Source organism: Aulonocara sp. 'chitande type north' Nkhata Bay, linkage group LG23 (genome assembly GCF_057382095.1).
Source record: "Aulonocara sp. 'chitande type north' Nkhata Bay isolate Kocher_YH1m ecotype deep benthic linkage group LG23, A_spYH_male_GT1.1, whole genome shotgun sequence".
In the NCBI taxonomy this organism is placed as follows: domain Eukaryota; kingdom Metazoa; phylum Chordata; class Actinopteri; order Cichliformes; family Cichlidae; genus Aulonocara; species Aulonocara sp. 'chitande type north' Nkhata Bay.
In genome coordinates this window covers 5,406,562-5,428,855 of record NC_141365.1, presented here as the reverse complement: position 1 = coordinate 5,428,855, position 22,294 = coordinate 5,406,562, and the positions used below count along the sequence as shown (strand labels likewise).

The following is a 22,294-nucleotide window of genomic DNA, read 5'->3' as shown; positions in this document are numbered from 1 at the left end:
CGTGACTACATGTATGTTACAACCATGTTACAAGCAAGTAAAAATAAATCTGCATTATATACCTGTCATATAAGTGGCCCTGCCATTAAATTCCTCCACTGTCAGATATGTTTTGAAATATCCTCTGTAATAATTTTACAGGCTAAGAGGCAGAAAAGGTGGCCAAGTGGTGAGCGAGAGCATCCCATTAGTGAAAGGTGTCAGTGTGTCCTTGAGCTGGAGTGAACCCCTGGCTGGTTACTAATTTTAAGCCATTTAGGATAATAACAGCGTGAGATAAAAGCTTTAAAATTAGTAGCTGGGAATTGGGGAAACCAAACCTAAAACCTCAAATACTTATTAAAATATAAAAATTACACAGTAGACCGACGGCCAGCGTCTTTCCAGTCATCTTTCCGAAGTTTGGTTCCTGAACTTCAGGATGAGACTCAGTGAAATAAATACTCGGCACGAAGGGGACGCTACGTTATTTCAGCACACATTTCCCCTCAATAAAGAGCAGCGTCGGTAAGAATGCCAGATTCCCGCACTATATATGGCATATTATAAGAATCAGCGATGCATACATATATATAGCCTTTACATAGTGTTTCAGGATTCTAGTTAAAGAGATTGTGTGGTGCACAGAGCAGGCAGGATATTATAGGAGGCTGTGTTTGATAGTCAGGATGCTCAGCAGCCAGACTGTTTCCCCTGTGGACTCCTGAGGACAGATGAAGCAGCTGGCTGTCCTTCCTTCCTGTTCCCTCCTTTCATTTCACCACCACACATATGAGGCCGAGGGTGTAGGAGTGTGTGTGTGCGAGCGTGTGTGTGTGTAGGCGCGCTTTTGTGTGAGAGAAAACAGCGAGTTTCCCAGTCATTTTTGTACTCCCATTTATGTGGCGGGTTATGTTATAAAGTAAACAATTTTATATTTCTCAGCAGTGAAAGAATAAAAAAACGAGCCGAGTAGTGGTGGGAAAACCTGAGAAAAAGACAGGAAAGAGGCTGAGCAGAGAAATAAACAGAGAAGATGAATAAAACAGAAATGGGGACTAAGGAAGATTAAGAGAGAGTACAAGCAGGAGAGAGAGATCACACGGGAGAATATTTATCTGCTTGCGTCGTGTAAAAAATTGTGTGCATGCGCTCATCCTCCAGCCTAATTAGCCCGGGCTGTCTGGCCTTTTTATGCATGTGTTTGTACACATGCGTGTGTGTGTGTGTGTGTGTGGTATATTTGGCTGAAGTTGTGACCTGAATCCTCATCTCAATGGGGAGAGGGAAGAGTGAACGAGAAGGAGAAAAAAAGGGGGGAGAGTGTGAGCAGGAGATGCCTTCATATCATCTCAGCGCTTTGGTTCATAATAGGATTGGGCTTCCCTCTCTTTTCCTCCTTTTTTCCCCTTCTTCTGTCTCACTCTTTCAATCTCCTGTGCCTCAGATTTTTTTTCTTTCATTTTCACCACCCAGTCAGTGCATAATCCCATGGTTGCGGTTAGATTTTTATTTAAAGTGGTTTTATTTGAAGGGCTGGATTAAGATGAGGCTGGATATGTGGGTCAGCTGAAACAAGCTTTGAAGAGGTCAAATGACTTTGTTTGTGTGTTTGTGTGTCTGTGTGCGTGCGCGCGTCTGTGTTTGGACTCTCTTTGATAGTGGTGGTATAAGCAGTCTCCTCTTTTAACATGTTAGCATCTGTGCCCTGTGTGTGTGCGCGCGCATGTGCAAAGCTTTGATGTCTCACACTCTCTTTCCTTATCTCTCTCTCTCTCTCTTCAAACCGTGTGTGTGTTTGCTTTTGTATACATGTGTTGCAGAGCTCATTTGTGAATAATGAAGCATAGACAGCGAGAGCTGGCTAGTTTGATATAGCCCTTTAGGAATGATAGAGTAGAAGTTGAGAGAAAAAGAAACACAGTGAAAAAGAAAAAGAAAGATGAGTTGAAAGATAAAAGCATGTGATTAAATTCCCAGGGAGCTAGCCTTTTAGCGTAATAGCTTTGTCACATTGGCAGAGGATCTCTGGTTGCTTCACAGACTATATTGCCTATAATTCTGTGTGTGTCTGTGTGTGTTTTGACATGTGCATATATATTTGAAAGGGCTGTATGTTGTGCCAGCGACCTGTGCTTGAACTGGAATAAATAAGCTGGCTAAATTCGGAAGACACAGTTGTAGTTTTCACTATAGATAACATATTCTGGTGTTTGCTTCATGTTTCTTGCTTCACGTTGTTTTGTTTAAAGACATTCTTGTAGCACAATGAGTGAGACGTTGATTTTAAATACCAAAGTAATAATAAAAGTATGATATTTCTGTGTTCCACTATCTTTCACTCATCATGAAGTTCACATTTTAAAATCCTTTTGTATACTTTTACAATTTTAAATAACTTGGCGCCTAGTTACCTTACTGACCTCATCGACTTGTATCGCCCCAAGAGAGCACAGATCCTCTAACCAACTGCTCTTAGTGCAACCAAGGCCCAGACGAAAGACTAGAGGGAACTGAGCTTTTGCAATTGCCGCACCCAAACCGAACTATTGATGTTCACACATCCGAATCCATACAATCATTTAAATTGTGCTTAAAAACTCACTTGTTTAATCTAGTTCGGACTTCCACCCGGTCTGCATTTGTGCTACATAACTGTAACTGTTACTGTAACTATAACTGTTTTTGTTATCTTTTGTTGTAACCTGCGTTCCGGCACTTGTGTGAAGCACTTTGATGAACACAGGTCCTTTTTAAATGTGCTATAGAAATAAACTTTGATTGATTGACATTTGTTATTTTGGAGGTAATGATTCAACCGATTTTAAATGAATTGCAAAGAAATTTGCTTCAGAAGTGCAACTAGACAAATTGATAAAAGGATGAAGAATTTAAGTACTGTCAAGTTAAACTGCTAAACATCAACACGTTAGCATGTTGATATAAACATTTAGCGTAAAGCATGGCTGTGTCTTTGTACTGAATTCGATTTCCTTCAGCACCACGGCTAGACTCTAAAGTTTAAGTAAAGTAGAAAAGTCAAGCAAAACGAATTCAAAGTTTGTCTGTGAAGTGATTGTTGTTATACTGACTAATACCGCTATAGGCAAGCTCATAAGTCTTGGCAAGACTGTTCTGATTTTCTGTTGTCCAATTTTGGTGAGCCTGTGTGAATCGTAGCCTCAGGTTCCTGCTCTTTGGTGTCTGAAGTGATACCTGCTGTGGTCTTCTGCTGCTGTAGCCCATCTGCTTCAAGGTTTGACATGTTGGCGGTTCAGAGATGCTCTTCTGCTGGTTGTAACAAGTGGTGTTTTCAGTTACTGTTGCCTTCTCTGACCTCTGACATCAACAAGGCAGTTAAGAACTGCTTCTCATTGAGTAGTTTCTCAGTTTTGGCTATTCTTCATAAACCCTAGACGTAGTTGTGGAGAAAAATCACAGTAGATCAGCAGTTTCTGAAATATTCACACACGTCTGTCTGTCAACGACAACCATGCAATGTTTAAAAGTCACCTTTTCTCCCCCATCCTAAATGCACTGAGTTGCTGCCATGAGTTTGGCTGATTGAAGAGTTGCGCTAACAAGCACCTGAACAGGCATACCTAATAAAGTGGCTGGTGCGTGTATAGAGTGACTGTTAAGCAGATGCTGAAAAAATAAAAAGGCTAAATCTAAGAAACTGTGTCCCACACCATAGAGCGTATGTTTCAGCATCTCACAGACCCGGCAACAATGAGATACATAAAAGCAACATTCATTAGCGTATATGTAGGTGTCGGTGTGTGTGATGCGCACGTCTTTGAATGCCTTTTCATGCGTGCATACTCTGCAGCCAGCTTTGCTACTCTGGCTACTTTGTGTCTGATTGCATTGTGGATGACATGGGTTTGAAGCCGTATGCAGTCTGTCAATGCAAGCTGGTGAGCTGGCACAGTGTGAATATGACTAATAGCTTAGTGTATAATGGAGTCAGAGAGCGCAAGATCTAGAAAACTATCAAATTTCAACCACAATTGCAAGGCAGAGATTTTGAATCTCATTGTCACAGGCTTGTGTGTGTGTGTGTGTGTGTGTGTGTGTGTGTGTGTGTGTGTTTGTGTGTTTGTGTATTTCAGAAGCATAGAGGGTGTAAGGACCGTGCATCTGTGCGTCTCGAAATTATCTATGTGCCTTTTGTGTGAAGTTTTTGCAAGTACATGTTTCGTACTGTGTGGCACCTCCATGTATGATTGGATACGTGTGTTCATGAGAAAGTCGAAGTGAGCTGTCTGTCTGTATATTTTATTCTAAATGATTCTGCTGCCCGCTCCGCTGCCTATCTCGCATTGGTTCTGCACTGAAGGTTGAATCTGTGCCTGTGTGTATGTGCTGGAGCAAGTGTGCGGGTGTCGGTCCCATGCTGTGAGGCTGCTTGCTCTGCACACAGCTCTGTGTATGCGTGCTCCTATGTTCTGTTTAGATTGGTTTTCTGTGTGCTCTTGTTGCTCGGTCCGTGTGTATGTGCATGCACAAATGCTCGCGGTGGCTTTTGTGTGCGTACTTGTGGGCTCAGTTGCGATATGCACAATTCCGAGGGTGCGTGCATGCTCGTATGTGTGTCGTTTTGGTGTATGTGTCTGTGTGTTTTGGTGCCCCCCTCCCTCTTTCTTTCTCTGTTTCCCTTCCTCTCCTTCCAGAATAGTGGGGCCATCAATCAGAGGCAAGGGGGATAGAGGAAGGGAGTGAAGGGTGGAGGAGGCGAAGTGGAGGAAAGGAGCTGGCTGGGTGCCAGGGAAGAGGAGCTGGCACGCTGCCCAGAGGAGAGAGAGAGGAGAGAGAAAATAGGAGGGTAGAGGGAGACTCTGGGAGAGAGAAACAGGGCAGAGAGATGGAGCAAGAAGGGGAGAGAAATGAGAGAGAATAAGAAGAAGGGCAGAGAGAGAGCAAAAGAGCAGAGCCAAGTGCACCGAGGGAAAACAGAGGGAGAGAGCAAGAGAGACACCGTGGAAGTGGGGAAAAATGAGCCAGCAGAATAGATAAAGAAGAAGGCTGATTGCTTGGAGAAAAAGAGGAAATATGGGGAGGAGGTGGGGGGGTACTGAAAGGGAGGAAGTGGGAATGGTTGTTCTCACCGAACAGCGATGTGTCTGCCACCCCAATCAGTGGGTGATTAGTACGTCATTGGCTACAAATATTTACCATAACCCTCAAAAGTCACCACACTGCTGCTCGTAATGATACCAACTTAGACTTAGTTCCTCCTGCGCTGGACGGCGGATTGGGCGGCAAGGGATCGCCAACGAGCTCGGTTTGCAGCCACATCTTCAGCCTCGTCCCATGAAAGATCGACCGCTTTCAGGTCCTCAATGAATGACCATCTCCATGTCTGTTTTGGTCGTCCGTGGCTCCGTGACCCCTTGGCGGGTCTCCACAACATGGCTATCTCCGGTAATCGTTTCCGATGTTGGCGAAGAACGTGACCGGCGAAATGGAATCGTCGCTCCAATACCATGTCCGCTAGCGGTCGTGAGGCAGTGTGCTCGTTGGTAACTCGATACGAAATCTTGAGAATCCGTCGGAGGCTGTGCTGTTGGAAAACATTCAGTCGTCGGATAATTGTTGCCGTCGACAACGTTTCACTCGCATAGATAGCCATCGGTACAACTATCGTATTGAACAAATGGACTTTAGATGATATCGAGATGGTGGTCGATCTCCAAACCGGTTTCAAGTTGCGCATGGCCGATGCTGCCTTTCCGAGCCGACAGGCAATGTCCTTCTCCGAGCCACCGTCCGGTGTTATCACACTGCCCAGATACGTGAACTGATCGACTTCATCAAGCGGGCAATGGCCGAAGAGTACCGGAGTATCGGACGAGTACCGGAGTCCGATACTCTGATGCCAAACGATGATGATTAAAATGTGTTTAGTATTACATAATATTATAAATTTTGAGGATTTTCTCTTTTTTTTAAATAAACTGGATCTTTTACTTTATCAATTACTGGTTTCTGTTATCTTGTGTTGGAAGTAGAGAGTGTATTTGAATGATTATGAGTCCACTCGCAAAACGCATACGTTTGCAAAAACTTGCACAAATGTATACGATGCTTTTAGAACAACTTTAGTGCCATGAACGCAGTAAGATGAGCTTTCATTGTGATTTACAAATACTATGAGCCACCACTTGTATAAATTACGAAGGTCAGAAGCTCATTACTCCTTCTGTCACCACAGAACAGTTTTGTAAAACCTTTTATATCGATGTGAAAATGACTGGATATTCTGTTTTCAGTAGCATCATCTGCCACGCTCACTGTGGAATGCATTCAATTTAAAGTTGCCCGTTGCCTTCGGTGCTCCACTCTTCCTTTTTCCAACCAGTAACTATTCCAGCAACAAGCAAGAGGGGGAGCAAAGAACAGAAACGGAATAGGAGCTAAGAGAGGTGGCAGAGATTTTTGTTAGGAGCAATTAGAGCGAGTAGAGGGGTATCACTCACACACTTATGCACACACACACACACGCACACACAGACACACAAAGCTGGCTTGCTCAGCCATAGTGGGACTCAGAGGCTGGCACAGCTGGCAGTGCCAGAGCACACTGGGCACCATCTTCCTCTTCCCGTGCCAATCTCAACCCATGCTCATCACATTCAAATTCACCAAGCTTTATTGGCAAGACGAAGGCGGTCGGTGTTGCTCGCTGTCATGCTGAGAGACCAAATTGAATGCTGATCTTTCACAGGGAAGTGGCTTCCCCATTGTTCCAGCTCAAGTTTACTTTAATGTCAAAAGTGAAAATGTGTGTGCTCGGAGAAATGGGACTTTCAGTTTAGCCCTTCATTTGAGTTTCTCTGCATTTAGTCTTCGTCGCTTTGTCTGGCGATATGTTGAAGCTACACAGGATGAAAAAAACACAAGATGCTTTGCCATTCTAAGCAAACAGCTGCGTGCAGATTGTAACACGTAACGCGTAACACAACCTCCCTACGAAACAAACTTTGGCTTTGTCAGAGCAAAGCCAAACTCTTGCACTTTTTTTTTTTTTAAGAAAATTGCATAGGCAGATACGCCATCATTCTGCAGTTGCTTATCTTGTGAGTGTTATAATTTTCTTTTTAGAGTACGCACAGCCTCATCTTCCCACCTGTCTGGACTATTTCTACTTCAGTTAGTCATTTTCAGCATTTTCCAGAATGCATTTTGACAGCCTTCATAGAACAGACAGGAACATGTTGCGTTTATCGTGTGGGTTAAATATGTGGGTGGACGGAGAGCAGCAGATAGCAATTGCAAAGTAAGTGCGGGAGAATGAGTTTTGGTTTTTTTTACAGTCAAACTCTAAGAATTACACCTCTAACTCAAAGCGTCACTCTTGCCTCTGCATTATGGTCCACTGAGCCGAATGCTGGTGTGGAAACTGTCCCTCCTGCCTGTCTTTGGAGTTCCTCCTGACTGACAGCTGAATGTGGGTCCAAAATGTTGGGTCAAGGACAGTTTATTGGCATGTATGTCTGACTTGCATTCAGATTTTTAATCATGATGTCAAATCATGTGCTGCTGACCACTTTAAAGAGAAACATCAGCTCAACACATCTGTCTTTTTATAGACTAAACTCTTCACTTCTGCTGAATTGCAGAGATATCATCATGCTGGATGTCATGTTTCTGACAGTCTTTGATGTGACTTAGTACAGTGTGCTGTGTCTAGGGTACTGACATTTTTTTTTAGTGGTTTCACGTAGATATTTATGTATTTTACAATATGTGGTATATAATCGATGCGGAATATACCTGCATAAGCCTGGTAATTGCATAGTTGTTTTAGATTTGAGAGGATTGCATCCTGTCAGCGATGAAAAGCCTAGGTGTGCTTCTACTGAGTGAGCTTGTCTGTTACATGAAGACACCGTCATACATGGAGCATGTGTGTTTTTATGCCTGTGGCTCGAACAGTCCTCAGGAACAGACTGTCTTTGTCCCAGCATTCCTTCTTCTTCCTTGTCTTCATTTCTTTCAATTTCCCTTCCTCTGTCAGTCTGTTTATTCTGGAGACTGTTTTGGTAGATTTTTGCCCTTGTGATTGAAAAGCTATTCCCTCACCTATATTTTCTCTCTGTTTCATCTGAAGCTTTTTTCTCTGTCTCGCTGTCTGACTCCATGCCAGCTGGCAGGGTATCTGCCCTCAGGTGTTTATTGACCAGTCCCTTGCTTTCCTTTGTATCTATCCATCCATTCATCCCTCCATCCAGCCAGTCTTTGCCAGTCCTCCCCGGTGGCTGTGCTTCGGTTGGACAGTGGAACGACAGTGTGCTATGTTGTTTCTGAGACCCGGCCCGGCTCAGGCTGCTTCAGCAAGCTCGCTTTCATCCAGTTGTAAAACCCATCAGTTATTGGTATCTTGTGCTTATAATACCTACTGTCTCTCAGGCATAACGTGGAGTTTGTTTGTTTATGATCTTCTCTTTAACTTTTGTTTTTTATCTTTCCAGTAAAGTTTGTTTGTATGTCGTAAGATCAAAGTTATGGGGACAGTAAATAAGAGTGGCTTCATAGACCAACCATGTTCAGGTCAGTCCCTTCAGATTATATTTGGTTATCGGACATATGGTTAAACATCAGTACTGTCAGATCGGTTTCCTACTGGCCAAACTGAACCAGGTCATCTGAATTGATCTGATGGCTGAGCACAACCTGTTGCATGATAAGCGGCAATCTGGCATAGTTGCAAAGATAATTAATGGAGGAGAACATTGAACACTGAAGTGTACTGAACTATACCCTGCATAATTAGCAAAAACTCAGTGAGAAGTGGTTGTGAACCATCTCACAAATTACAAAATGACAGTTAATCCTCAAACATGTGTCCACTTAGAGCAATTTGTGGATCAAACTGTTCCCAGAGTGTGATCTTTTTTAATTCATAAGAACTTGTTTCCTATTTCTAAAGCTGTTCGTGTCAACTCAGAGCAACAACAGATATACGGTACTGTGCAACAGTCTTGAGCCACCCATTATTGCTTTACATTTTGCTTCCAAGCAGCCAGACTTTCTTCTAATGTTTTACTGAGGCCTTGAGGAATAGTTCTTCAGGCCATCTGAAAGTCTTTCAAGATTTTTCTTTTGACATTTGCTGCTTTTTTTTCTCTCATTTTCACTCCCGAAATTGAGGAAGAGTCCTTGTACCGGACTATGTTCGAGGAAATGTTTTCTTAACACTGACCCGTGAATTATTCAAGCGTAAAAAAGTCACCTAACTCCAGGGATGAACCACTTTAAATTCTGTCTCTAGTCTCTTTGTTACTAGCACAACACATCATTTTTTCCCATTTCTTTAGTTGAATCTAAATGCCATGTTTGACTGGCATAAATGATATTTTTACACCAACAAGGTGATTCCCAAAGAGCTATTAGCTGAAAACATGGCACATCTCAGCAATTTGAAATTTCTTTTTTTAACATTATCAGGAAAGAAGTACAACAATAGTCCCACAGACAATGCAAATGCTGTAAAAGCATACTTGGATAGAAAAAAACACAGTGGAACACAAACGGTTATAGGCTGGCCTTCCTCGAGCGCAGACCCGAAGCAGTGTGGGATCATCTTTACAGCGAATGGAATAAAAAGCAGCCAACATCCAAGGAAGAGCTTTGAATGACCTTTAAGAAGCTATTGCTGACGACTACCTAAAGAAATTACAAGAAAGCTTGACTAAGAGAGTTCAGGCTGTGTTAAAGAAGCAAAGATTGGCAGAACTGTACAAATGCTCATGTTTCAATATATCCCTGCTTCTATTACGAGTGCTTTGATTTATTTCCATCTGCGATCTAGTTGGACAGATTGAACGAGCAACAGGCTAAAGTATAGTCAAGCAGACTGACCAAGGTTTCAGAAGGACAGATACCACTTGAATACAGAAGAACGACTCCCTTGAGTTTAATGTAGTAAAAGTTTCACATTGGCAGCAGGCGGATAATCTACTTCCAGTTATAAAAAATATATTCAGGTTTGCCAAGTTCTTCTTTCTAACTCTTTGTGGTCCTCACATACATACAGACACGCATGCTTTATAGAAATACACCAAAGGAGCTGAGGCACAGTCATCTACACATGAATGCATAGGTTTACACACGCATGAAGCTGTGTCTGTCCTTGGAACTGAGCCGGGTGTCTGGTGCTAATTGTTTACGAAGCCTCGTTGAGAGTAACCGAAAGGCTGGTTGAATGGTGCGTGTCTCTGAGAGCCTTTGTATGATGGCATACACAGCCCCGTCAGTCCTGCGCTGCCCTCCATTGCCACGTCTGCTGTCTTTTATCTATTCCTCTTCAACGCCTCTAAGTGCCAGCAACATGTGTTAGTGAGGATGAAGTGATGCAGAGAGAAAGAGAGACTGAAAACAGGACGGGCAGATGGAGGAAAAAGGGGGGAAAAATAAGACTGTTGGAGAAAAATCACCGAAAACATGAGAGCGACTGATGTTATAGAGGAAGAATAAGAGCAGCTGAGGGAAAAAGAGGGCCGACAGATTATAAAAGAGAGGAAATAATATAGAAAAATAGAAAGATGGGGAAATAGACAAAGAGAGCAACTGAGGGGAGGGAGATGAGAGAGGAAGAGAGAGGGGGAGAGGGATGGGAGGAAGAGGATGAATAGGGTAATAATGGCTCAGTGTGAGAGCTGTTGTAGAAAAAGAGAGAACGGCCGAGTGAAGAAGAGAACAAAATGAGGCTGAGGGCACTCAGACAGATAGAATTAGACACACCGCAGAGGTTCACTGTGCGTGTGTGTGTTTGTGTGCAAGGCTGAGAGGGAGTGTGCTTTTGTTTCTGTGTGTTTGTGTGCACTGGTGTAGAGTGTGTGTGTGTGTGTGTGTGTGTGTGTGGGCAGCAGTTTTCTTAGGAAGGGCACTATTGCTGCTGGTGTGAATGGATGGATGGAGGATAAGGGGACCAAGAAAAAGCATTTTCGTGAATTTTCACAGTTTTCGGAAATGGACAAACATAATAACATGAAATAGCCGGCTGAGACAGGTGGAGAGCTCGGGAGGAATTTTCTGAGGTTTTCGGCTCTCTGTGAATGTTCGTATGTTTATTGTTGGATCGTGAGGACAAGCTGAGTGAAACTAGTGTGAAGGTGCTAAAAGACCCAAATGATGAGCGTAGCTCTAATGCTGCCTCCATCCCACCACCTCTGCTGTTCGCTCACACAATCCCCCACATGTTTCTTCTCTCAGTCTCACAGAAATGTCACTGACAGAACTTCTTGCTCATTAAGAAGGTGTTTAAATGCAACAAAGGCTTAATGTGCTGTAGAGGTGTATCATATGCTCTGTGCTCATTGTGTACTTATGATCCTGCAATATGCAACATGATTATATATCCCCTACTACTCTCTCCTTCTGTCTCTCACTCTCATTTCTCTCTCTTTCCATCACAGGCGGAGATTGTCAAGCGTCTCAGTGCCATCTGTGCTCAGATCATCCCTTTCCTCTCTCAAGAGGTAAGTGTTACTACAGCCAGAGACATTTACACATGCACAAGCAACATGCTGGCACAAAAAAGGGGAGAAAACCACTCATACCTCAGACACTTCCTCACAGAATATCAGAAATCATATACTGGATACAGCAGCGGTCCCCAACTTTTTTTGCACCACGGACCAGTTTATGCCCGACAATATTTTACGGACCGGCCTTTAAGGTGTCGCAGATAAATACAACAAAATAAAACTAGTACCGGTACCGAAAAAAAGAAGATTTATTCATAACACACGTGAAAAGACCCAGGAAAACCGAGTTAACGATAAAAATGATAACAAAATAATGCTGAAAACCGATAAAACCCCTGAAAACCATACATTTCACACCTGAGCCGCAACTCTCGCGGCCCGGTACCAAACGACTCACGGACCGAGGCCCGAGGGTTGGGGACCGCTGGCATACAGGACATTTAACAGTTGAAGAATTTAAATACTAATCCTGATTTGCTACACAGATGTTAATTCATCCAAATCCTTTACATTTTAAAGTAAGCATATTGATAATGGAACGTTAACTTTCAGTGGAATGTTGTCACTTGGACAGAATTCTGTATTATATACAGTTAGATCCATAATTTGTTGGATAAAAACATTTAGTGTTGCCTCTGAGTCCCACAGTTTCAGGCTTAATGTCAACTGGACAGTGTTGCATTTGTATTTCACTTTATTTTCACTGTAATTTTGCCAGTGAATAATTCCACCATCGGGCTGAAAAAGCTAAATAAACCGAGAGAAAGCAAAAACTTTACGAGTGGCCAAATCTACAATTTGGTTTATTCTTAAAAATAAGGACTCCACTGACCAGCTCAGCTTTTTTAACAGCAAATCTGTGAGAAAAGTTGGAGGCAATGTTACGGCTGCCAGTAGAACCATGTCAGTAGTGTTTACTGATGATGTGAATGGAAAATGAACCAAAGCAGACTGAAAAAACAACCCAAGAGTTTATCAATGAAAAGAAAATGGGTACTTTTTAAAGGCAAAAAGTGATTCACTTGTTCTCAAACCAATAGACCACGCTTTTCAGGTATTTAATACAAATCTTAAGGCAAAGAACCGACAAACAAGAAGCAACTAAAAGCAGCTGCAGTAAAAGTCTAGTTGAGCATCCTGAGGTAGGAAACACAGCATTGATGTTCATGGGTTCTAGACTTTTTGCTTCTGAAAATGTGGAACTGTGTATAAAAATATCAGTAAATACTAAACAGTTGAATATTTCTTTCTTTTTTAACGACTTGAATTAAAGCTGAAAGCCTGCACTTCAATCATGTCTTGAGTGTTTGATTTTAAATCCAATGCGGCGGTGCACAGAGGCGGCATTATTAAAAACGGTCTCCAACAAATTATTGATCTGGCTCTGTTAGGCGAACACAACAACTGGCTAATTTTTAAGATAAATAAATCAAACCAACAATAATATATAACAATAACAATTTCACAGTTAGTGTAGCAGATGTGATTGATACCTACATTTCTGACTTGAAGGGGCCACCATATCATGTTACAGTCAGCTAATATTTGCTACTATTATTATTATTATTTAATGTAATGCCCCATGGTGAAAACAAGGTATTACAGTCATATGCATTGTATGTGTTTCTGGGGTTATTTACTAATGAACTATCCATAGACGCAGCTATACAGCACATCATGAAGTAAGCTCTCTGACTACTCTAAGTTAAATACATACTTTTTTTAAGAGCTTCAGGGCCTCTTATCATTCAGAAACATTATCACCATTCCTGCACGAGTGTTTTGCTTCATTAATTGCTCCTTAAAGCCGTAATTTAATTTGTATGTGCTTAGAGGAGCAGAATTATTAATGATATATTGTTACATTGTTGCTCTGACTTTGGGCGAGACAACAAAACAGATTAAATGAGAGGAAACCATTTTTATAGTTTAATTCTACTGCGTCAGTGTGATTTTTACTGTACATTTGTGTGTGCGTGGAGGGTTTTTTGTGCAGGTGTGTACATTGTGTAAATACAAACCTGCAGACACCCTCCTTTTTTTTGTCTCCAAGTGTGAGTGTACACTGAGTGCGCTACCTGGAGACAGCAAGGTCACAGCTTTGTCAGTTTGATCAATATTGACACTGTGTGTATTCTGTGTGTAGGTGTGCAACAGCGGCACACACATGTATGTTTGAGTTTGTGCGACTGATTACATTGGGATTTTGTTCAAACAGAGCTGAGGTTTTCGTTAGCCTTGCTCTCGGTGTGTGTGAATGCGCACGTATCTGTACGTGTCTGGCTACAGTGTGTGCGCTTCCGTTTTTTTGTGACGTTCTCTCAATGTTTGTGTTGTGTGAATGCATGGTTGCCCCATCCAGACCATCTTATTTGCACTACCTGTACCGGCTTTGGATGGAGGCAGCAGCGTTTCTCTAGCTTGTTTAATGTAAAAGTCCCCGTTGTGTCATTACTGAGTGTACATGCAATATACTCTACATCACATTATGCTTACAGTATATATCCCAGTACACACCGTGGATGATTATGCACTGTAATATGTCTTTCTTTCACTTTCTCCCTTTATGTGTATGTGTAGCACCAGCAACAGGTGGTCCAAGCTGTGGAGAGGGCCAAGCAGGTCACTATGGCTGAACTCAACGCCATCATCGGGGTGAGTCACCTTGATTCATCAACACAGAGGAACTAAGAATGATGGGAATTAAATTATTATTCATTCTTAATGTCTATAAATACAAACGTCTGTGATGAGCAGTCCTGTGAAAATGATTCAGTAGCTTGCAGAACCACCTTTAACAGCAGTAACTTTCCATTTCTCTCACATCCTTATGGAGAAGTTTTGCCCTCCCCCCCCTTCTTTACAACTTCACTTCACCTCATTGAGATTTGCGGGCATCTGTTTATGCACAGCTCTCTTAAGGTCCCGTATCAGCATTTCGATCAGGTTGAGGTCTGGACTTGGACTCCACTGCAACACAGTCATTCTTTTCTTTTGCAGTGATCCTGCTGTTTGCTTCCTCTTGAGAAACATCAGGTGGTCACCCAAAAAGTTGATTCACAATACTTTGAATACTAACTTATTAGACTTATCAGAGTATTTTTGCATCACCAAAAGCACGCCCTTGCACATTTGGCTATACTGTCCTGAGTATGCATGTGCCCCACTGCACATTAGGGCTGCCACGATTAGTCGACTAGTCACGACTGATTTAATAGTTGACACGCCGTTTGAAGCTTTGTAAGATCACAAAAGACTCAGGAATAAGTAGCAGGATTTAAGAGTGTAATAACGGACTGAAACAGAAGATGGCAGCACTGCATGTACAAGGATGCCAGTTGCCATTAAACCCCAAAGAAGAAGAAGTAGCTCTGTCCCAGAATTCATAGCGCAGCCCAGCTCAGTTTCCAACAATGGCGGCAGCTGGTTAGTTTTAATATTACTCTTATTATTCTTTCTGGGTCACAAAATAAACGTTTAACATATTTTCAGGCGAGAATGTAGCTGTGTAAACCTCAAATATCTGCTCAGTTTATCAAGACACCACATATTTTCAAAAGCGCTCCGACGTTTTCAGAGACGTCTGTTACCCACTAGCTCGATAGCTAGGCGGGGGCAAGGCTCACTAGAGCCCGTGAGAACACCGGACTCTGGGCAAATCGTTTTCAAACCCACCGCCGTCTGTCGCTACTCAGGTTAAACATACATAAGTCACTTAAATGTTATTGTTTGGCTTTTTTTAGAAGTGTATTTATTCCTGAGTAAATCGGTTTGGCTGAAGTTATAGTTTGTCCTGTTATATTTTAGATAGCAAGGAGTTTATTAAACTTCACCCAAACAATGCAAAACTATCATCTTGTCTTTATTTTTAGTTAGCACATACCTTAAACACTTAAAGCTGTAAGCTAATGATAGTTATATAAGAGCAGATGCATGCTGGTGCAATAAGCTGTAGTTTTACGTCCAATGGATGCATGATCTGATTAGTTGACTAATCCCAAAAATAATTGGTGACTAGTCGACTATCAAAATAATTGTTTGTGGCAGCCCTATTGCACATATATGTACGTTTCCTCATTTCACCGTGAGATGATATTGGTCGCATCTAACCGGCGATGCCCTCATCATTTTTCATTGCAGCGGCAGCTTAAACCAAACTAAACGCTCGCCGTTAACGTGTGGGAGCTGTGGCGCCAGCATCGTTCTCCTCCTCTTCTCCACCACTGTTGTGGAGCTATGTTTAGCTCACAGGTGCTTCCTCAAATTTGAAGGGGGGAGCTTTTCGCAGCTGACAGACACTTTACACCTGGGCACAGTTTGCATTTCCCTCTTCCTGCCATTTTCACCCACAGACTTAAAATAATGTGGATACTTCCAAAACATAAAGGCTTTCATCGCTGCCATCTTACTTGCAGAGCTACATGCACAGCGAGACCATTTGGCAAATGTTGATCATGTGAGCGGAAGGTCAGCGAGTAGAAGAGGTCAGATTGAACAGGAATGGTTTATTAATCTGAAGATTTGACACAACTAAATAATGAGTTGCCTGAATCATCAATTCAAGAACTTTACCAATGCTCATATTGTGCATATGATCTGCTTGTCTGTATATACATATATATGTACGCACAGAGAGACACAGTGATGCTCCTGAGTGCTGCAGTAGATGGGGCTTTCCACAGCTTGTCAGAGCACTGATCACATTACTGTCTACTTAAGGCCCTTTGTTCCTCCCAGCACTACAAACACTGCTGTCTCTAAGGTGTGTGTGCTTTTGTGTGTGTATGTGTGTCTAATACACCGGCTTGACAAAACAGCACACAAAAACACATCATAATGCTCCCCTCAGGATAATAGCCTTTCTTTATCTGTAGCTGCTCCTTTGCTCTCCTCTCTCTCTCCTCATTTTTCTCCATCTCTCTTTTTTTCTTGCCTTCGTCATTTTCTTTCTGGATTTTCCCCACAATCTTTTATCGTTCTCTCCATCTTACATCGGCCGTGTCCTCATTTCTTCTCTGCCATCATTTTTTTTCTCTTACCTTTTATTCTCCCTGCTGCACACTTGCCTTCCCTTTCTTCCTGCACTCATTTACTCTTTCCCCTGTTCATGTAATTCTCCTTCACTTTTCATTGCTTCCTATGTTATTTCCTTCTGTTTCTCCTCATCATTTGCTCTGTGACTCAAACATTTTCATCCTTCCCTTTAATCCTCCCTGTGTTTTCCCATGGCCCCTTTTCTACCTTTTTCTTCTCCTTTATAATAAATCCCATTGCCTCGATATCTCACTCTTCTATTCACTTCTTGGTTTCATTCTCAACTGCCTTTGCTTCCTGGGTGTATCATGATCATTCAATTTCATTCTGCCTTTCTTTCCTTGTCCTCTTTCCCATCCTTGGTCTCCATCCTTTCACCTGTTAATCCTCTAATCACTTTCACATCCTGTCCACTTTCATCTTAACATCCTTCTTCACCGTTTGGCTCTCCATGTGTGTTTTATTTAATTCGCCTTCTCCCTTTCTCATGTTTTTCCTCAATTCTTTTTCCAACCACAACACTGCCTTCCCCCTCACTTCACTTCTCCCGTTTTTCATTCCCTTTTCTTCTTTACCTTGTCTTTTCTAACCACACACTCCCTTGTATCTCACCCTCCCTCCCCTTACTCCTTACCTCCCCGCTACTTTCTTTCCCTGTGGCCACAGCAGCAGCAGCTCCAGCACCTGTCTCACCACGCCCCTGGCATCCCCCTGACGCCACACCCATCAGGGCTGTCCCTGGGCGCAGGGGGCTCAGGACTGCTGGCACTGACGGGGGCTTTGGGGGTCTCAGCCCACCTTGCCTCCAAAGATGAGCGCAACCACCTGGACCCTGAACATCTCAGAGGTAAAGAAGCGTTTATCCTCTTCGTTCTCAGTTTTGACTGTAAAATCAGGATTATGTGTTTTGGTAGAGTATTTGTCATGAGGATATTCTGAGCGAGCAGCTAGAATAAAAGACTGTGACTTTGAGCAGCGTTAGTCTTTTCTACTATTGAAACCGGCTGCCTTTACTTGCACTCACACTCATCAGAACATCTTGTTTCTTAATGTGGACGTTTTTACCCCTAAAAATCCCTCCAGCCCTGAAGTGTACCACGGTTGTTCCACAGTGAGAATCAGTGTACTTGTTTTTGTTTCAGGTTTACACAAAGTGCTTGATCGATGATGAAATCAATGACAGTATTGAACATTTTGAGCAGATTTGGTTAGCTAGTTCTGTACATGTGAGGCTGAGGGAAAGGCTGAGGGAAACGGCGCGTGCACCTATCGAATGTCAAACGCGCAGAGATGATTTTTTGCTTCCTAAAATGTGTCTGTTTTCCAACATTTGCATTTCTGATTTTTGTCTTTAATTGGCTTCATTTGTCATCCTAGAATCGGCGGATAGTAACTCGTGACAGCTGCAGAATAAGAAAAAGATCATTTTTTATCATTTTTAACCACACAAAATGTAGTCAAAAATGCAAAGCAGCACTATACATCATCTCTGACAGGCAGCTGCTTTGTAATTTGTCCAGGAACTCACCTTTTGGACTCAGTTTGAACTTTCCTGTTTCGATTGCTGTCTTACCATGACCAGATGTATTCATGGCCTTTCTGTAAATGCAGGAGAAACGCTCTCTCCCTATGAACTTCCTTTCACCCCGATAGAATATCTTATCTTTGTGCAGTTTTTCCGGCAGCGAGCCAAGAGAGACTTTCTCATGAATAAACTGAGAGCTAGAAAGAAAAATGGAAGGAATCGGTGAGAACAGAAACAGGGGAAAGATAAAGAGATCACTGTGTTCGTATTGTCACGTTAAGCATCTGTGTAAGAGCTTATGCATGTCTGCAGCTGTGTGTGTTTCTGTTCTTACATATGAGACGAAGAATGAGGGAAAAGATGGTGAGCGTTGATGGCAGCAGGGGAAGACAGCGAGCTTTGTCTGCTTGGAGAAGAGAGAGAGGGAAAGATAGAGAGGATAGAGGAGGCTGGAGTCGGGCACAATAGTGGGTTTGTATCTTTATTAGACAGAAGTCGTCGTAGTTCAGCCTAACCTTGGCTGACTGGGGACTGTTGTTGTTGTTATCGGCACTGACGTCAAACTTTCTCTCTTCTCCCCATTTTCCCTTCTTCATCGCTCTCTTCTTTTTCTCTGCTCGGTTTTCTTTCCTTCCCTTTCTCTGCCCCAACCCAGAGGGAGCGCCCAGCAGGGTGAGTAGTGTTGCATGTGTGTACCTTGATGTAAGTGTTTTGTACGCCCACGTTTCACCGTGTGCACGCGCGTGTGTGTGACAGTGATAAACTGAGAGAAATGGAGACGCGCCGCAAAGTGGCCTCTAAAAAAGGCAGTGTTTTGCTGGAGCTCAGCCAGGAGTAGCACTGCTCAACACCGGCACAATAGCAGCTCATCACCATCAACCTTGAGCTTCTCAAGGTTTTCCACATTATACTAACGTCTGAGCTCGCTGCATTCGACCGTTATCTGGAGGAGCCTACGAACTGAGTTAATGGACTGTTTCTTTATCAGCGCCACAAATATTCGGGTAATCTACAACATATACAGAACATGAGGAAGGATTATATCTGAGTTAATGTTAAATGCTGCCCAAAATACCCCAAAATAAGAAATGCAAGTAAAACCGCTAAATAGTGGCCGTGAATCGCCAAATATTCCTGAACAGCAGATCCAACAGCGATTAGATGCTTCAGAGTCGAAACTATCCTTAGTTAATATTAAACCTAATGTGCAAAAGTGCCGTCGTCACCATGAAGTGAAATCGCTGCACCAGAAAATCAAAATGCTGTTCACCATGAATGGATGAACAGTTCAAAGGCTTATGGAGTTTCTAGCCTGCAGGAAGTAATGTAATGTTTGAACACATGTTGCTCTAAGAGCAAAAATGATCAGTTTACCAGCCCGGTTCCAAAAAAAGTTGGGCTGTTGTGCAGAATGGAAATAAAAACAGAATGTGTTGATGTCCAAATCTGAAAAAGATGTTTTATTAACAGCAGAACATAGGAAACATGAGTGGATGCATGGTGGACGCAACATGTTTCAAAAACTTTGAGATAAAATGAACCAGATGCCAGAAGATTATTCGACATGAAACAAAAAATATAAGAAGTTTGGGTTAGTTAGTTTGTTCGGGTTTGTGGTTGTTTGACAGTTTTTACATGTACAGTAACTTATTCTGAGTTTCATTGGGCACAATAAGAATAAACCAAAGTGACACAGATGACATTACAGTAGCTGTCTTTTCTTTAAGGTGACATTTCACTACAGCACTGACCTGTTGGAGTTTTTCCATCAGAAGCAGCAAAATTATTTGTATGAAAACTGAAAAAGAAACTAAAGAGAAGAAACTTGAAACTGGGTGGAGGGGAGAATGTGCTGGCAGCGGTGGGGTGTTGTTAAAAATACCAACAAGTCTTTGTTCTAGCTTTATTGTGAAATAAAAATGATTTAGGGCCGCTGCTGACTTTACTTTCCCTCGCTCTTTCTGCAGTGAAAACCTTAGCATAATTTAACTGCGAGCACAATGCCGATTGTTAAGCACCAAGAAAATATTTCTCTCATGAGCGGAGGTTTCTGCTGAACTTAGCCAAGCATTACCGCATTTGGGGAAGAAAGGGAGGAGGAGGAGGATGCATATCAATTGACATTTATCAGAGAGCCCCACGCTGGCAAAAACAAGTTTGAATTTGAAATGGGGGGGAAAGGGACAGCGAGAGGAAGTGAACAGAAGAGGAGAAAAAAGGCGGAAAAGAATGACACGAGGGAAATTTGCGGAGCTGCACTGAGGTCCATTGTGCAGCCTCTTCTCTCGTGTGTTGTGCTCCTTCCTGCCGTTCCCGTGGGCTCCTTCCTGTGTGACTCACTCGTGTGTTAAACCCTCGCTGTTCTTGTTCTCCCCACGGGGGGACAGAGAATGACAAGTGGCCCTCGCCGAACCTCCGGCCCTTGCCCCAGTCCTAAAACAACACAATGCTTTGATCGGATTTTCAGAGTGCTGAGCACCAGGAAAGGCTTGTAAATATACCTGCACAGCTTTATTGGCCAATAATGAGACTCATATTTTACACGAAGACTGCTGTGTCGAGGGAGAGCAGTAATTAGCTTTATAGGCTGGCCTGTGCGCCGCTATGACCGTGTCTTAACCTGTGCTTGTGTTTTTCTGTGTGTGTTTACTTTGCTGTGTTTGATCATTTGCAAGTGTGACGTGAATCTGCGTGTCATGCCCTGGGCGGTCGTTACCTGTGCTTTTGCTGTGAGGTCGTGTTCACGCGTTCATACTTTTGATTGTGTTCCTGTCTTTTCTTTTCCCCCAGAGTAAGTCGGTGTCATCCACAGACAGCCAGCCAAATGAAGAGCGTCAAGGCCCATCAGGAGGTTACGCCTCCTCGCAGGGAGGAGCTGAGGCCAAGAGAAGGCGCTGTGACGACAAAGAGTCTCTCCCGCCACATTCCTACGTATGTGTTTGTTACCTTCACCAATGTTATTAAGGGTTGGTTCAGTAGTGAAGGACTGAGGGGGCTGCGTAGGTGGTGAATCTCAGATCAGATACAGAACTGGATCCAAGTGTTTTTTGGGAGGATTCTTTTCCATTCTTTCAGAATTTCTTCACAAAAAGCATATCGACATAAAATTTAAAAAAAATGTATATATAGTCTTGATGTTCTTAAAAAAATTGCAGTGACCCAGATTCAGATGTCCTACACCAGGGGTGTCCAACTCCAGGCCTCAAGAGCCAGTGTCCAGCAACACAGCTGATTTAAATGCTTAAATTACCTCCTCAACATGTCTTGAAGTTCTCCAGATGCCTGGTAATGAACGAATTATTTGATTCAGGCGTGTTGACCCAGGGTGGTATCTTAAACCTGCGGGACACCGGCCCTCGAGGCCTGGAGTTGGACACGGTGTGGACACAATCTCGGACCCAATCCAAGCATGTTGCAGTGGGAATTTTCAACCTTGGTGACAGGAAGTGTGTTATGTGACTTTGTGCTTATAATCTGAGCCTGAAACGATGCCACTGAGAAAAATAAAATGCAGCAGCGGAGGTAACAACCAACGGGAGGAATCATAAAAGTTACATGTAAACTAACAACTTTTGTTCTTTATATCAACCAAAGATGTCTGTCTGATGTGTGGTTGTGTGTGTCTGTATGACATTGCCTATGACATTACGGGCCACCCGGGGGTCGGGGGCCCGTGGCCAATTAGAGTCGTGTTTGGTTTGGATGGGTCCAGTGGGGAAGAGCAAGCAGCCAGAGGCGATGTAATGCCAGAAGAGAGATGGCCAAGGCAGATAGCTGTAATGAATTAGATGGCTGTGTGTTTGCAGTCTGGAGGATTGATTGACACCGGGAGTCTGTCTGTGCAAGACGGCCTCCAGCTAAGTCAGTTTGGCATCAGCAGCAACAGTCCAAATCTTCCCATTAGTTCAGAAAGAGAACAAGCATAGAGAGCTTCCACTTTCTGAATGTTTTTCCTCTCTTTCCGTCTGTCGAGCCGAATTACGCCTCCCATTTCTCTCTGTTTGCCTTTTCCTATTCTATATCTTTCTCTGTCTCTTTACCGCTGTTTCTCAGTTCCTCTTGCTTTTTCGCTCATGCTCCACGCTCTACTTCTTGTTTCCTTTTCATTTTTATTCCATCTGTATTATTTTCTGCCCTTTTTTTCCCCCCTTGAACTTTTTTCTCGTCCCTCCTCACCAGTGTTGGTCAAGTTACTTGAAAAAAGTAATCAGTAACTAATTACTGATTACTCCCCCCAAAAAGTAATCCCATTACTTTACTG

General features: G+C 42.9%; 1 protein-coding gene across 4 annotated transcripts in view; it reads left to right on the top strand.

Annotated features, from left to right (window-relative positions):
- The window catches only part of tle2b (TLE family member 2, transcriptional corepressor b), a 78,297-nt gene that overhangs the window by 39,022 nt on the left and 16,981 nt on the right, over positions 1-22,294 (top strand). For 2 of the 4 annotated variants that reach the window (XM_086284367.1, XM_086284365.1), the window contains exons 5-9: positions 11,403-11,465; positions 14,055-14,129; positions 17,175-17,355; positions 18,689-18,705; positions 20,824-20,964. In XM_086284367.1, the coding sequence (XP_086140493.1) occupies positions 11,403-11,465; positions 14,055-14,129; positions 17,175-17,355; positions 18,689-18,705; positions 20,824-20,964 (477 nt within the window). Of the gene's footprint in view, positions 1-11,402; positions 11,466-14,054; positions 14,130-17,174; positions 17,356-17,377; positions 18,501-18,688; positions 18,706-20,823; positions 20,965-22,294 lie in introns of those variants that run through there. The other 2 variants (XM_086284366.1, XM_086284368.1) reach the window with 2 other exon arrangements.